A 16,234-nucleotide genomic window follows, 5' to 3' on the forward strand; every position below is an offset into this window, starting at 1 on the left:
GTGACTGAGAGTGACTCAGACAGGAAGACAAAGTTTCTGCCAAGTGGGGGAGTCTTTAAGACGGTGCAACAAGCACCAAAGTCCTGGAAGAGCTACAACATTTACCATCCAAAATTGCCAACAGAACCAATATTTATACCTGCTTCAGGAACTAATAGAGACAGAAGAAAAGGGCCCACAGCAGTCTTGCCTGAGGTCAGCACAGAGATACACGCTAAATGGTGCTCTTTGTACAATGACAGTCTTCCCAATTCAAGGTTTATTAAAGGGGTTGTACTGTACAAGAGGTTTGGAACAGCCTGACAATTTCCCCTGGTACTACAGGATGATACCCTGAAGTACACGTCTATGAATAAAACGGCTTAAAAAACACAAAATAAACAGTTCTACAAGTCTTAAAAGGGATAATTAATAGGAATGACAAATCTGAAAGTAGACATTTTGCAGTGACTCCTAACCTTACTTTTTAATATAAATTTACAGCCGGAAATGAATGGCATCCAAGTACATTTAAGCTCTTCAGCACAAAGCCCCCAGTATCCACTCATCTGTGTCACTGCTGATGATGGATCAATACACAATGCTGGCCAATCACGACCCCCCCAGAAGGACACAGGTGGGGGGGGGGTCTTATTCCTTCCTCCGCTTCTTGTCATGGTCGTAATCCTTCGAACGGCTGCTGGTGGATGGCCTCTTTGACCCCCCGTGCTGCTTGGCCTCCTCCAAGAACTTGTCCAGACCGAAAGGATCCTCTTCAAATTGGACCGGCCCTTCCCTGCGTGGCCCATGGTCGGCGCCGGAGAATTCACGGTCCGGCACGAACCTGAGGTGGAGAGGATGGGTTGACCGAAACATCAAAACGGGCACTGTCTGCTTCCTGACCTTCATCAAATCCTTTTTCAGTAATGTGCCATGCATTCCAAATAGTATGAGCCACAAACAGGTTTGTGCCAGTTTGGATGCAGTATAATCACTTTACGGTAGTGATGGGCAAATGGGGCTTCATGAACCGTTTGCTGTATTTCTTGACTCCACTAGGTGGTGCTATTTGCTTTGGGGCATGCTTTTATTAACAAAAATCACCATCAAATGAAATCAGAAAATACAGCAAATGGTTCATGAACCTTCATTTGCCCATTACTACTGTATGGTACGTTAGTCCATGGTTGGATGCATGCAGGATCATAAAGGGTGAGAATCCCTGATACACAAACTCTTTTTAGAAACTGGGCAGTGCCACGAGAATTCTGAACATGCACATACACCCTGAGAGTGTAAAAGCGGCACCCCTACCTGTTGCTCTGAATGAGCGTGTCCAGATCATCGCCATACATGTCCTTATCCACGTTCTTGCTCGGCCTGTAGATGCTCTGGGCCATGTCTTTCCCGCTCCTGAATGGCTGATCGTACACGTTGTACAGCTCGTCCTCACCACCAGCAAAGCCGCTGTCCATGCCCTGTGGGCGTGCGGGGAACAGGAGAGATACAGCTTATCTGTGCGGCTGCAAGTCATCCACCCCTTCACACATGGCAGCGGACATGGGCGGGTGCCGGCCTACCTTGCTTTGGTTGAAGAGACGCTGGTCATACTGGGCTTCACTCGAGGGCCGTGGGTTGGGCTGACCCAGAGCTATGAGCTCGCTGATGTCTCGGTCCTGGTCTCTCTGCAGCTTAGACCTGAAAGCACAGGAGGGCGACATATGGGTCAGAGTGCAGGGGAAACGTCAACAACCCTGCAAACTGTGTATAACTGTTCAAGCTCGCTGAAGGGTTTAGTTAAGATGACTCAAAACTGCATTGTAGGATTCCGATTGCAAAAAAAAAAAAAAAAAAACTCAGTTTTTTCATTGAGAATATTGTGACATCAGGTCAGTAGCCTCTTCCAATCACCTGAACAAGCGCGACTCAGGAACGACAGGGTTACTGGTGCTGCCCAGACAGCTTCAGGGTGCAGTACGCAGTGCCTGCCCCCGAATGATCACCGGCCGTGTTCGAGATGCGTGTACCTCTTATCAGGGGCAGCCCGGGAGATGTTCCTGTCGTGCTGTCTCTCTTTCCTCCTGTCATGTCGGATCTCGTCACGCTCCCTCACCTCCACGTCCTCAGCACCTGGTAGGGAGCCGAGAGGAGGGCCGTGGGTTTTCAGAGCACATTAGCTAAGCGAGACTGACAGCGGGAGCGGAGTATCGATGAGCGAGCGAGCGAGCGGCCGGCTCCCGCGTGCACGCCCCTCCCCTGGCAACCCACGCCGGGCTGCGGATCAGATCACAGGCCCTGCAGCTGCACCCTCTACCCAAGCGCATATAGTGCGATCAGGGCGTACCTTCGATACATATCAATCAAGGACCTGGGCCTTCATGAAATATTAAACAGATCAGTTACTTCAGTTGTGGGATTTATCAACAGCCAGTCAGACGTTTATAATTAGGGGCCCAGCTGGGGCGTCCACAGCATCTGACGCACCTTTGTCCCCGTGGCTCTTGATGCCAGCTCTTCGGTCTCGGGCCATCTGGGCCAGCTCCCTCAGCTTCTCCTCCTTCTTCTCCTTCTCCTTCTGGGCCATCTTCTTCTCCACCTGCGCACGCATCTCCACCGCTTCACGGGCCTGTGCGGGCCACAGACCGCGGTGGGTTAGCAAAAGCGCTGAGCCCACAGGGACTCCAGCAGGCGGTCAGTAAGACAAGCCGCTCGCTGTCAGGATGTTCCCTAGAAGGCAGCCTCTCTCCCAGGCTACTGTAACCATCAGTCAGATGGAAATCACACTAAATTAGTGTGGAGTCTTTTTGTCCCGACTGGAGCTGGGAGACAGTGCGGCTGTAATCACACACGCAATTTAATTACCTTCATTCAGTCTACATCACATTAATTTGCTAATGAGTCACTTACCTGCTTACACGTTTTACAGCTGGCTGTTCTTTGAAACAGTTTATTTTATTCTAAGATTATGAATTAGCTCTTAGAGAAAAAAAAACAAAACAGCTTAGCCTCTGGTTGGGCTCTCTTCCCCCTATATGCCACCTACACAGGCACCCAGTGACACACACTGGATCCATCTCCCAGCCAGTAAAAGGCACGTTTACCTTTCTGTCTGCGATGTAGAGCGCTTCAGCCAGTTTGGCAAAGTTCTCGTTGATGTGAACCGTCTGCAGCCCCCGGCCATCTGCCGCCAGACGCTTGTCTAAGGGGATTGTGTAACCCTAGGAAGGAAGGGCGTTTCAAAAACAATGGCGGCCATAACGCTAAAATCGCTCATCTTCCAATGTGGAGTTTCACGTGTTCATACCTTTGCATTCTTCCAGTTTGAGATGCATGGCGGGATCTTCCATTCCTGTTGTTCTTTCACGGTCATCTGAGAAGATAAGCAGCATTCAGGTTTTTCGAATGAGGCCAGTTACCCCTTTGCAGTGAGAGGCCGAAGGATTTAACCCACAGCGGATTCCAGAGTATCAGTTAAAGTGACAGATGTACGCTGGTAAGAAATCGTGTGACATTTACTGGATGTGGACAGGAAGCAAACATCCGCATCGCTCTACGTTTTTAAGCAGTGTCCTTTCAACCCTGCACAAGCCCCACGGGAGCCCACCTTCCTGCTAGGGGAATGCATGACGGGAGCAGGAGGCGACGGTGGTCCGCGGGGAATCTTTTTGTTAATCCTGTCAAAAAAATAAATAAGGTAGTTAATTTGCATTATAAAATTAATGAAATCACTCTACCCTGCATTTAAAGTAATATACCATGGCAGGTTTAAAATTCAAGAGCTTAGCCTCTCCTGCATGCTGAGATTAAGAGGCATTAATGTTTATTTTAGGCAAACTTAAATTTTGGGGGTTGACTTCGCACAGGAAATGGGGGATGTCGTGTGCGCGTTCGTACTTGAAACGTGGAGGTTCCATGGGGTCCTTCTGCATCTCCACCATACGGATGACCCTCTGTTTTGCCCCAGAGTTGAACGCTACTCCTTGCTGTGATGGGGTGTACCTAAGGGGAAAAAAAAAAAAAAGCATAAATACCTATTACAGCAGGAGTGATGCAGGAGCTTCATCCAAGACCTTCTCGAAGATAGCCGAACACTAAGGACAATATAAGCTGTATCCAGGAGTTTTAAAACAAAACCGCCAATCTACAGCAGTGTTTCTCCTTGTGGATCTTCAGACGGTTCACATTTTTGCTCCCTCCTAGCTCCCGGCAGAGAGCAAAATTATGAACTGTCTGGGGGCCCTCAAGAACCAGTTTGTGAAACGCTGGTCTACAGGACACACCACAACAGTGTTGGACAGGCTTCCTTTACCGGATGTACTGCGCCGGCGCCTGCTTGTCGGCGGCCCTCACTGGCATGGCTGCAGCAATCTTCTGGGACACCTGCTTGTCCAGTGCTGCACGGGTCTTCTCAGTCAACTACCCCAACATACCCAAAGCATTGATTTACAATGGTCACTTTTGGTAACTGTCTGACCATCATGTGTCATGGAAATGCCTAAAATCAACATCGACAGAAGATACAACTTAAAACACGCACACTCAGAACAGGCAATTAATAATAATAATAATAATAACAATAATCGATACTTTATTGATCCCCGTGGGGAAATGGTCTTTTACACCTCCCTCAACTTGCTCTTTGCAGCGTAAGCTGTCCATGAAGGGCAGCCACCTACAGTGGCTGCCAGGGAGCTGGGGGGTTAAGGGTCTCCTTCAAGGACCCGCAGACATGCTGAGGCTGGGTTTGAACCGGCGATTATAGGCACAGGCTTAGCCCACTGAGCCGCATGCTGCCCCCTTAAAAATAAAGGGGAAACATTTAAAAGTTCCTCAAAATTCTGGTGGATGACTTCCAACCCTGATCTCACCTCTTTCACTGCCTCGTCGTCTGGCCTCTGTAGATCTGGTGCATCGTCGCTCAGGATTTCCTTAGGAAGCAGATCTGTGTATTTGCTGAATATGACCTTTGAGATGCAAAAATAAGAACACAATGTTTGCCAAAAATGGTTGCAAAAATAACATCCAAAGCAATAAAAAGGTCCAACAATTAGTTCTCTCTCATCTATATTTTTTGCTAGCGCCCACAAAGTCTCTATGTGAAATGTCACATATGCAGTAGATGTGTAATATTTCATACACATAACAAGCAGCTTTAACTTGGAACTTGCATGGAAGAGCAGCTGAGGTACCTTTTCTTTCCCTTGTCCTTGGCGGGCAATTGCATCATATTTGATCTTGCCTTCTGCGTCGACCTGAACTGCAAGTGCATTGGATGTCTTCTTCTTCCTGCCCATCTCCAGGGGAAACTGGGCCACATGGACCTCAGGAAAGGCACCTCCATCTCCAAAGTCCTGATTCGAACATCACACAGACATGTTCACCAATCAAACCACTTAGAACACCGCAGACAACATAACAGCAACTCAACTGACATGTGCCTAGTTTGTGTTACATAAACAACTTGAGTAAGTCGGCTCAAAAGTTCTCCCAAAAATCGATCCTGAATACTACCTCCAGTGTCCTGGGGACCCAAGACTTTCTGTAGCCATAAGGGGGTGGCTCCCTGCGGGAGGAAACCAGGGCTGTGGACAGGGACCTCTGTGATCGCGCCCTCTCCTCAGCCTCTAGCTGGTCCTGAGAGAGCTGCGTAGGCGCTGGCAGAAAGCTGCGTGAATCACAAAAAAATCAGAATCAGGTATAATCATCTGCACAGTAAGGTACAAACGGTGGCGGTTAGAAACAAAACGGCTCATGGTCATCTAGAATCCAAGAAAAAGGATGCTGTTACCCTGGTCAGTTTATTATGGGCTCTGATTCCAGTCCGGCATTTCGGGTTAGATAATCAAATTTACATAGATTACATTAAATCCATCTTCACTCTAAACCATAGTCTCGTTAACTGTATTTTAAGACGTTAATTTGTATATTGACCATCCAGCGTCGTTAACGCAACAGAAACTTCAGGCTGATTGAAGCATATTTGTTAGCTAGTTAGTTCGCGCAATTGTATTGTTTAATAAACAGCGCTTAGTGCAGCTTTGTAAAAAAAAAAACGTTCACATATCCTGAAACCCCCCCCGTAAAACAACAGTGCTATGCAACACAGCACGAATCTTTAAGAATATACCGTTCGATCGTAAAGAACTAGTTAGCGTTTTGTTAGCATGAGTATCTTCGTTTTCCCATAAGCTATTAGGCCTCAGTCGGGGAGTGAAAACTGTCCACTTGTTTAACAGATGCACACATTCCGTGGATAACAGTACAGCAAATGCTGGCGTCACTACGCCACATAAAGCGACGATCATATTTACAACTGTTGCGTTGCTTCTGATTAAAAAGTAAAGTAAACGGCATTTGCTATGGCAAACTCACCTCGTAAGCGACATGGTTTTTCGTTCCGTCTGAGCGTGACGTCACAGCCACGCTGAAAATCTCGCGTTGATATGACCAAGACGGAACGTCATGAGCCGCCGTAACGCAGAGGGGGTTCGGAACTTGCAGATTGGTTTGCGGGGTTTTGTTTTTAAAAGTTGTATTATGCATTGCTAACAACAATAATAATAGTAATGACAATAGTAATAGAGCAAACGAAGACTTAGTGGTAGGGGGGGTCACTAGCTCTGGTTTATTTTCATTTGGGTGTCCCAGGTTCGGAAATCGGAAACTGTGATTCTTTTCAGTCTGTTCTTTTTATATAATCCATTAGAAAACTAAAATATAATACCGACTAGTATTTCCTTAATTTGCTTCCGTTATTTAACCTATTTTACTTAACATTTTATAAAATTAACGCATTATATTATATTAATGTATATTTATAAATATCATATATACATTCATCTAACCACTTATTCTGGTCAGTGTTGCAGTGGGTATGAACTTCTGTTTGGCAACACAGGGTGATAGGCCAGGGTACACCTGAGATGATATGTCTGTCCATTGCACTATATATATATATATATATATATATATATATATATATATATATATATATATATATATATATATATATATATACACATACACACATATATATATACAGACAAACATACACACATACATAGTGTGCTGTGACTTAGAATTAAAATGGATTTCATGTGGATTTTATGTCATTGACCTCCATTATTTAGTCCATAATGTCTAAGTCTGTGTAAATTAAAAATTATATAATCATTTACAAATATAACAACTTGCAACCAACAGCCTTTAGAAGTTACATACTTAGTAGAATGAAGTCAGTCCTTGTGCAATTTACGTGTCACATGAATCTAAAATAATTTCCCTTGTTTGTTAGAAACAGCATCATGAACTCCAAGGAGATATCAGAACAAATGTGACTGAGAAAATGGCTGTTCACCATTGGTCCCAACATACCTAGTAGAGCTTGTGCAATTTTGGCAAGATAACTGGGCAAAAACTGCTGAATCCAGATATGTGAATTTGTTAGAGACTTAACCTAAAAGACTTGCAGCTGTAATTGCTGTCAAAGGTGGTTCTACTAAAACATCTTTAATTTATGTATTGATTTTCATTATACACTAAGTTTAATGTAAAATCAATTACATTAGCCTTACTCACTGTCAGGAGTCCATACATCATTACACCAATGGGTGGCAAAAGATTGGGTATTTCAGTCATGAATGGATTGATTTAGTTTGCTGATCCTGTTCATGAAGATACTGAATAATCAATCATTAATTGAAAGAACTGAACAAAGTATAGTGGCCTAAATCATTTCTTAGCTTACTGGGCTGGTTATATTCAACACATGAAAGTGAATACGAAAGTTCAAACAAGGAGACCTAATGAACGCCAGCGTGTCCAATCACATCGATCCAGGTTTTATATAAAGAGTAAATCTAACCCACTTCTTTGCCGTTACAGCTATTCGTTCTCCCGCCTCCTCCCCTCCACTACCTTCGGCTCCCTGTCCTGGTCCGGGGTTTGGCTCCTTCGCCTCCTGCCTGGTCGCCCAGCCAGATCTGTCAGCTTCAGAGTCGATGGAACCAACGACCAAGAGACGGGATTCGCCAAATCACTGTTCACATACTCATATAAATTTGTTCAACAAATAAATACTTGTCAACTATCTATTGAGGTCTCCTTCGTTGAACTGGTTATATGGTAGTTATTGACCGTGTAGCATTTTGGCGCTTATCAGCTTAACTGTGTATTTTTATTGCGCTCATTTGTATAAGAACCTTTAATGTTATTTGGCACAGAACATTTCATTTAGTAAAGATACCAATGACAATACTTTAACATTTGTGGAAGCGCATAGGAATTCAGGAAACACATTAAAGTGAATCTTTGGGCATTTATCCAGAACCTCTGGAGTACTTTTTACACTCAAGGGTCCAACAAGTATATGATTACTGTATCAGCCACAAGATCTGAACTTAACTCACAGACACAGAACCCCAAACCACAAAGCCACATGCTGTTGTTTTTTTTTGTTTGGATGATGCAAGCCAAAACAGGAGCATGTCGCTTAGACCGCAATCACCATTATCTCTGTTGTTGTTGTCTCTGAGGACCCTGCCATCAGACTTAGTTCTACACGTGCTCAAATGGAGCGGTACGGAGAAAGGATTTGAACAAACAAAGTAAATGAAATTCAAGGCCCCTTTTTGCTTAGGGTTTTTATTGAAAGGTTTGGTTGTACAAATTGGTTGTCCTGTCCTTATTGTGCGGGGGAGGTCTTTGGCTGTTTCTTCTGTTATGTTACTACCAGCTTCTGAACCAAGGGTGGGGGTCTCTCATGCCTCATATTTGCAAAATTTCTTGGGAAGTTGAGGTGTTCAAAAGGAAGAATGAGAACAGGTTTTTCACGTTTAATAAACATAGGACAGTGATTCTAACACAAATACACTTAACACATTAGCAGATGCCAAGGACAAAAGTAATTTACCTTAAATACACACTTAAAAGAACTGAATAGACAGCTCTGGAAAAAAATTAGACCACTCTATATTTTTTTAATATCTACATTTATAAATCCTGGTTTAATCCTGGTTTAATGCTGGCAGAAGGCTACACTGCAATGCAGGCTGCTTCCAGGCTCAGAGTTTCTAAGACAGAAGTACACAAGAACAAGGTGAAGCAGGAGACACTGGGAACGACCAGAAACCAGCCAGGCAGAGGGCAGAAGCAACTTTCTAGTGCCAAAGATGACCGTCAACTTATGCAGCAGTGCCTCGGAGGATAACCTCAAGTGACCTTCAATAATAACGGGAAATATTAAGTGGGGTGAAGTGCACTGATTGGCCTTCAAAAGTTACACAACAGGTTCCTAGAAGCAAGACTGAAGACCCATAAAGTAAGAAATAATCCTTTCATCAATGAGAAAAGTAAAGCCAGGCTGTAGTTTGCAATATATTGCACAGGTGCATACCCATAAATTGAGAAATGAGTGAAACGGAAAATTTAGTGGTCTCTTAATTTTTTTCAGAGCTGTATATGAATCTACATTTTTAATATGTACTGTAAAAGATGCCAAATATGCACATGAGTTGAACACTAAATATTATATATGTCACTGGTTTCCTAAGACTTACTTCAGATCTTTTATCTTCCTTTGATTTGTTTCCTCCTGCTGAGCTGACGGAGGAACCTCCTCCTTGATGTGTTTGGCCTCCTCTATCACCTCTTTATGCTGTTCCGTCATCCAGTTCTCCTGCTGCTTAATTTGCTGGCGGAGCACTTTTCTATAGAGCACTTTTTCATCTCATATCTCTGCCACTCTTTAGAAGCATCTTCCTTCAGTATCCTGAAAAAGGGGAGCATTAAACTGCCGTTAGGGTGATACGAGGGTCACAGAGCTGTACCACATGTCAGCAAGGGATGTTCATGGATGGAACTTCAAACAAGAATATTAGTACTGGACAGTAGATTTGGTTTGACCACAGCCTTGAAATATTTCATTGTGGATCTGTGTGGATGTAGATTTTTGCAAGCAGTTAGAGGCTAGCAGTCCTGAGAGTGCATTCCCTTCGCATGGCAAACCTCAAGATCAAGCAGCCACTCATTGTCATTTAATTGTTTTTTTCATGACCTCTTCTTTCCATTGAAGCCATCCTTTCTTTTCCTCTACTTCTGCACATCCATAGCTCGTTCTGTCGCAGAGGCAGGATAGGTCAACCACCCATATTTTACCAACCCAGTGATCAATTATCCAAACTGTTTTCTCTAGTTTATAGTGTATTTTGTTCTTCTCTTTTCGGCCCTGTGGTTCTGTTCTCTGTTGTGGAGAGTTCCCACTCAAGCCACATCCTCCTTTAAGGTCATTCTGCTTAGCCTCATAATGTGCTCCTTTCATGATTCGCTTTGACCCAGTAATTCAATCTTTCAACCTTCAAAACATCCCCCAGTGTTGTCACACGAGCCTTCCCAATGACTCTACTAATGGTGCTTTTTCATTGCCACCAAAAACCTCAGTATGCGTACGTGACCATACTTGTGTTCTCATGTACCCGTTATATGTCATCTTCCATTGCCGAAGACCAGTTCCAATACTAAGAACACAGATACAGAAGACTGTAAATATCCCCAGATAATGGTCTTGCTCTGCCCCAAATATAAAAAAAACATTGGTTGTATCCTCGCCGGACGAGATGAATCCTATGATTCATTGTGCCCCAAGTTTGTTCTTGGAAGGTAAGTTAGCTAGACCGTTCTTGGCAAGACCGTAAGTACGATCTTTGTGCTCTTAGTATTGAGTTTCACCCAACATGGTGACAGCTCTCCTGGGGTCACATAGTTCAGTATGAATTTGTCAGGGATGGGGACAAGTCATTCCTTGGTGAGTTCGAGTCAAGTCTCATGTTAAAACATTGTAATCCAGGTCAAGTCTTAAGTCATTTGCCGTTAAGATTTTGCATAATCTTTGCTGTCAAGTCGCAAGTCATCAAATTTGTGACTCAAGTCCAAGTCATGTAACTTGAGTCCTTACCTATGTCAGTTTTTTTATCTTTAGTGATTAAATCTTGCTGCAGTAAAAACCCGCCACAGTATGTCGTAGGATATGTTGAACAGAGAATGCTCACAGTTGTCCTCACAGTTTTTCCGTCCATGTACAAGCAGAGAGTGATTCATCTTTCCAACAAACTATCTCAGGAGACCTTGCATTCAGCCAATTGAAAATGCAGACAGCAGAGAATTAATATACACTGAAATTATAAAATTAACGGCATGGTATCCAGAGGGGGACTATAACCTCAAGTCTTCTCGAATCATACGGTCCAATTGGGGTCCAACTCTTGAGTCATTTGCCCTCAAGTCCAAGTCAAGTCCAAGTCTTTCCACCAGTTCACAAGTCATCAAATTTGTGACTTGAGTCTGAGTCGAGTCGCAAGGAAGTGATGCGAGGCCCCACCTCTGGAATTTGCTACCAAATTTACAGCAAAATATCTTTACATTATTTTGTGGTAATTTATTTGCCAGAAAAAAATGGGTTTTGGTAAAGTGTGTTTTTATTGACCTATATTTATTTTACCCTTATTACCCCTTTGCCCCTAAAGTGCAAGGTGTGAACGGGACATTATACATTGATAGTTTTTGCAATGTCTGTCCAATTTAGCTTGTTTTGTGGATAAAGAATGATCATGGATTTTCATCATTGGACCCTTACAAATCCTTTTGAGAGCTGAGTACTTTTTACGCAAGTAAATAAACAGAAAGGCATATTTCACCCGACAGCATTTTGGGCCCCATGAAAGCACATCATACTGGGCCCACTAGTCCAGACCAATCCAGTTATTTTCAAAATTTTAGGGCCAGTGTCACTCTGGGGCCCTTGGAATTGTCCTACCCCCCACCCCCCCTTACGGCACTCCTGCCAGCCATTATACAGTATTATACAATATTATTATTTGTACAGTATTTAGATTGGAAAATGCTTCCAAATGGTTATAAAGTTTAATTTCTATAATGGTAGCATTTCCAACTATTATTTCCTTAAAAATGAAGATATAATGTTTTAGCATGCGGTATGCAAAAAGAGCTACTCCCAGCTTGGTGGAGGACTGGGGCTTGAGATGTAAACAGTTAAGTTAGTTTAGAAACTTGTTCTTAGTGTTTGGGGAAGATGCAGTTATTTGTGGCTTGATTTTTAAACACAGTATGTAGCTTGGTCACTAAAGATCCGAGATATGTAATAGTGTTTCGTTAAAGTCCCATGTACACTAGAGTTAATAGTAGAAATCCTCCGGAAAGTTAAGTGAGGTCGATTTACACAAAAAATCCGAGAAATATGCATTACGTCGTAAGGTAACATGAGCTTTCCCTCCAAAAATAAATCTCATAAACTAAGTTGCCACTCCACGTACCAAATTGTCATTAACATATATGCAGTACATGCAAAGACACACAGATGGTTTAATATTTTGATATTCACCTTTCAATAACACATTCGCTGTTACCTGCCCATAGAAGAACATGACAGCGCGGGGTTTGTTTGGAACTATTGAAGGCGTACAAGAGCCACGTTACCAATCAGTCAATGTCAAGCAGTATCAGCAGCCCTGGCCAGCCCTAGCTTAGAGACTGGGAGCGCACCTCGCGCTACTGATGGCTACTGATGTTCTAGCCATTTTCATTGTGATCTAAAGGACCTTACTGTACCACCAGCGGCTTCGCCGTGTGTTTAAAATACAAGAAAGTCGTGCCGCTGTGTTGGTTGTTGTTAATGGTCTTTTCGGGCTATATTTAAGTTGCGGATCACTTTGAGGTGAAGTGATTTCACTTTTTACTGGTCAGCACACTGAATGTGTATAAGATAATGTGCAACTGTGTGGTTATACAAGCGGGCAGCAGATACAACAGACTAACAAGCAGGGCCTTGAAGCCAAGGCGCTGATCTCAATAAGAATGGTTAATAACAACCACATATTTCATTATTTATTTCTGCGCAGGTGGAAATCAGACAGTGTACATGCCTGAATGCAAGTGTGGCAGTTAATTTGGATTAATGATGTTTCTGAGGGTCGGATCCATGATTTCTGTCTGTTTTATTCCGCACAGATGTTATTTCTCGTATTTTGAAGGCTTATTAGCCTTCCAACCCTTCAAAAGTAGCTCTAAAAAGTTTACGATGAATGACAAAAATGGACATAGATGTTTAAATATACAAATCAGCATCATTAGACAAAATGTAAGCAGACAGCTTAGCAACCTCCGGATTAAGGCTTTATTCAAAATTCGCTGGTTGGAAAATCCAAATTAACTTTAACGTTTATTATAAAGGTAATTAACGCAACCCCAACACAACAAAAGTTATTTCTGCCTATACTTATTTGAACAAACTCTTACCTTTTGCATTCCAAAGACATAATGCATAAAACTTCAATTTACTATAATCTTATTGTTATTTAAATGCGATTAAAATTTTTATCCAAAACTATTTTTTTGCCCATATTATAGCACAGTCTGCAGTGGAATAGTACAGATTAAACACTGTTGCAGATTTCATGCACAGTTGAAACAAGCTGAAAGCTGTCGATTTATTGAACTTCAAATTGTCAATAAAACCCTTAAAACAAAAATAAAACCCTTAATAGAAAACAGAAAACACCATTCTGGTTTTTATATGCTGTAATGGAAACCTAGAACTTTCAAATGACACAATAAAAGTGAGTATTTTTACTACTTCTAGAGATTCAGGGCCTCTTGACAGATTAGAGAAAGAGTTTATCATCTTTCAGTTAGCTACATGCTACAAGCTAAATAAATACAGATTTGGAATTAGGCCAAAGACTCGTATATCTCCATTATTTTGCAGGTACCTAAGTGTTACCATTGCAAAGATACAGGCATCTGAAAATGGCTGACTAGGCAGTTTTGTGAATGAAGGGAAAATCTCATTGAATTTCAAGCCAGTATAACTCCTAAACTATATGAGCTAGGCTAGAGAAATTTCGGATTTTTCATACTAGCCCAGGGGCAAACATAATGGCACAAAATGGTTAAATTCTGAGATGGTCGAGCGAGGATGATACCAAATAGTTGTTGTGTTGAGCAAGAATGACCCAGTAGCCATTAGATGCTGGGTACATTGTGGTCATGAAGGGATGGACAGGGTCAATAACAATACTCAGGTAGGCTGTGGTATTTATGCTAAGTTTATATGAAGCGGCCCAAGGAAATACCTCTGATAACAATATACCACCAGCAGCCGGAATTGCTCATACAAGATAGGATGGATCCATACTTTCATGTTGTTTATCCGAAATTGTGACCCTACCATCTGAATGTTGCCGCAGAAATCAAGACTCTTCTGACCAAGCAATGTTTTTTTCCAGTGGTCCATTGTCCAATTCCGGTGAGCCCGTGCCCACTGTAGCCTTAGTTTCCTATTAGCTGACAGGAGCGGCACCCGCTGTGGTCTTCTGCTGCTGTAGCCCATATGCTTCAAGATTCAACATGTTGAATGTTCAGAGATACTCTTTGGCATACCTTGGTTGCAACGAGTGGTTATTTGAGTTACTGTTGCCTTTCTGTCAGCTTAACCCAGTCGGACCATTTTCCTCTGACCTCTGCTATCAACAAAAAAATTAAAACATAAAACAGTTTATTGTAGTTTCGCTGCTGCATCTAGTTGGCTCATTTTTGGCAGTTTATCATAAGCTTTGATGATTCTATCTTCGTCATTGAGAGAAAATGACAATTTAAATGCCGGGGCTTTGAACTTTAACATAATGTTGCAAGTAAGTGGTATCGATCCTTGGTATCGGACAATTTTTACGAGTATGAGTATACGAGTGCAGTATCAGCCTGATACCCAATGCCGGTATCGGTGCACCCCTAATTTTCATATTTAAGAATATGTATTTAAAAATAACTGTAGTCTTCTGCATGAAAAGTGAGCTGCTTGTTAAACAGGGTTTGTTACAGCATTCGCCACTAGTCAACGTAAAATACTTGCAAATGTGTTTTTTTGGGGCTTAATTTATACACACAGTATATTAAACAATGGGCCAGGCTATTTACAAAGTCACACGGGGGTGACGAGTCCGGTTCTACTCTCACACCTTGGAAGCGGACATGGAGCAGATTACTGCTGGCTGTTAGCGACACGCTTCACTGGCCCCGAGAATTAGCGCAAAGCTGCTTCCCTTCTCCCTCCAGACCGCCAGCGGGAGACCCTGCTTCACTGAGGGCCGTGTGCTGATCGTGTGATTTTGGCTCCACCTCAGGTTTGAGCCTCAAATCAGTCAGGAAACAGGAACACTTGTGGATACTGTGGAAGAAGCTTCCTGTCTTCCTTTAACCAGAGAAGGTCTGACACCATTTTCAAGTACTTGCCTCTATCCATCCTCCAACCACTTATCCTGAGCCGAGATGTGGCGAGTCCAGAGCCTATCGCATGCTGGACAGGACATGAACCAGAGGACACCCTAGATGGGATGCCACTCTAACACAGGGCACATGGACACATTAGGGACAATTTAAATACACAATTTAGCTTAAAGGTCTTTGCACACCAAGTCTGAAGTCTTCAAAAGCGTCTTTTTAATCCATCATCCGACAAAAATGGTTATACGCAGATAGCTTGCATACTGAGCCCGATGCGTTTATTATTCGGTAATAAAAAATGGCAGTAAGAGACAAAATGGAGTCGTCAAGCAGTGAGGATGATTTTATGTCTACTCACTTCTTTTGAGGAATACTGGATCCCTCTGATCCTGAGAAGCCATCAAAAGCGGGGAGAATTTCACTTGCTGGTACGGGAACTGCAGAATTATCCCCATCGTTTCAAGGTGTATTTCAGAATATCACTGGTCCAGCTTGATGTGCTGCTAACAATTCTGGGACCACATTAAAACGATTTCCACGAATTTATTGAAGATTTCCACCAATTTCCATGACACAATTGGTCCTGAATAGCACCGTATGTCTAATGTAGGGAGACATATATACACAATGCAAATTGTGCTGTTACTGTACATTCCACTTCATATACGTGTTGGATAAATACTTTGGAAAAGTTTTCTTTTGCTCCAAATACATTTATTTAGAGAGAAAATGTTATATTAGACTTTCACAGCTTCTATTTCCGCTTAAAGAAATGTTTTCCCTTTATTGCTAGAAAAAGACTAATGCAGAGCACCTTCCTATCAGTATTAGATTATGGTGATGTAATATACATGCATGCACCTTCATCTTATTTGAAGAAATTAGACATTATATATCATACTGCGTGGGTGGCAAGAAGATCCTGGGTTCGGTCCTGGGTCCTTTCTGTGTGGAGTTCACACGC

The 16,234-nt window shown here is 42.7% G+C and overlaps 1 protein-coding gene across 1 annotated transcript; it reads right to left on the bottom strand.

Moving 5' to 3' along the window:
- Positions 1–225: 225 nt before the first annotated feature.
- On the bottom strand, positions 226–6,456 carry snw1 (SNW domain containing 1). Its single transcript, XM_023825374.2, has 14 exons — positions 6,352–6,456; positions 5,491–5,644; positions 5,169–5,330; positions 4,848–4,943; positions 4,289–4,395; positions 3,874–3,978; positions 3,584–3,653; positions 3,284–3,349; positions 3,081–3,197; positions 2,464–2,605; positions 2,007–2,109; positions 1,560–1,677; positions 1,294–1,457; positions 226–823 (listed from the first exon to the last, which is right to left on the bottom strand). Exons 1-14 carry the CDS (start codon positions 6,363–6,365, stop codon positions 631–633), a joined length of 1,611 nt encoding a protein of 536 aa, XP_023681142.1. The 5' UTR covers positions 6,366–6,456; the 3' UTR covers positions 226–630.
- Between the last annotated feature and the right edge of the window lie 9,778 nt (positions 6,457–16,234).

Source organism: Paramormyrops kingsleyae, chromosome 19, assembly GCF_048594095.1.
Source record: "Paramormyrops kingsleyae isolate MSU_618 chromosome 19, PKINGS_0.4, whole genome shotgun sequence".
Classification (NCBI taxonomy): domain Eukaryota; kingdom Metazoa; phylum Chordata; class Actinopteri; order Osteoglossiformes; family Mormyridae; genus Paramormyrops; species Paramormyrops kingsleyae.

Coding starts and splice junctions, on each gene's coding strand:
- snw1 (XM_023825374.2), bottom strand. Junction 3,350..3,583: donor TGCATTCCCCTAGCAGGAAG/GTGGGCTCCCGT, acceptor TTATCTTCTCAG/ATGACCGTGAAAGAACAACA. Junction 1,678..2,006: donor CGGGCTGCCCCTGATAAGAG/GTACACGCATCT, acceptor CTGTGCTTTCAG/GTCTAAGCTGCAGAGAGACC.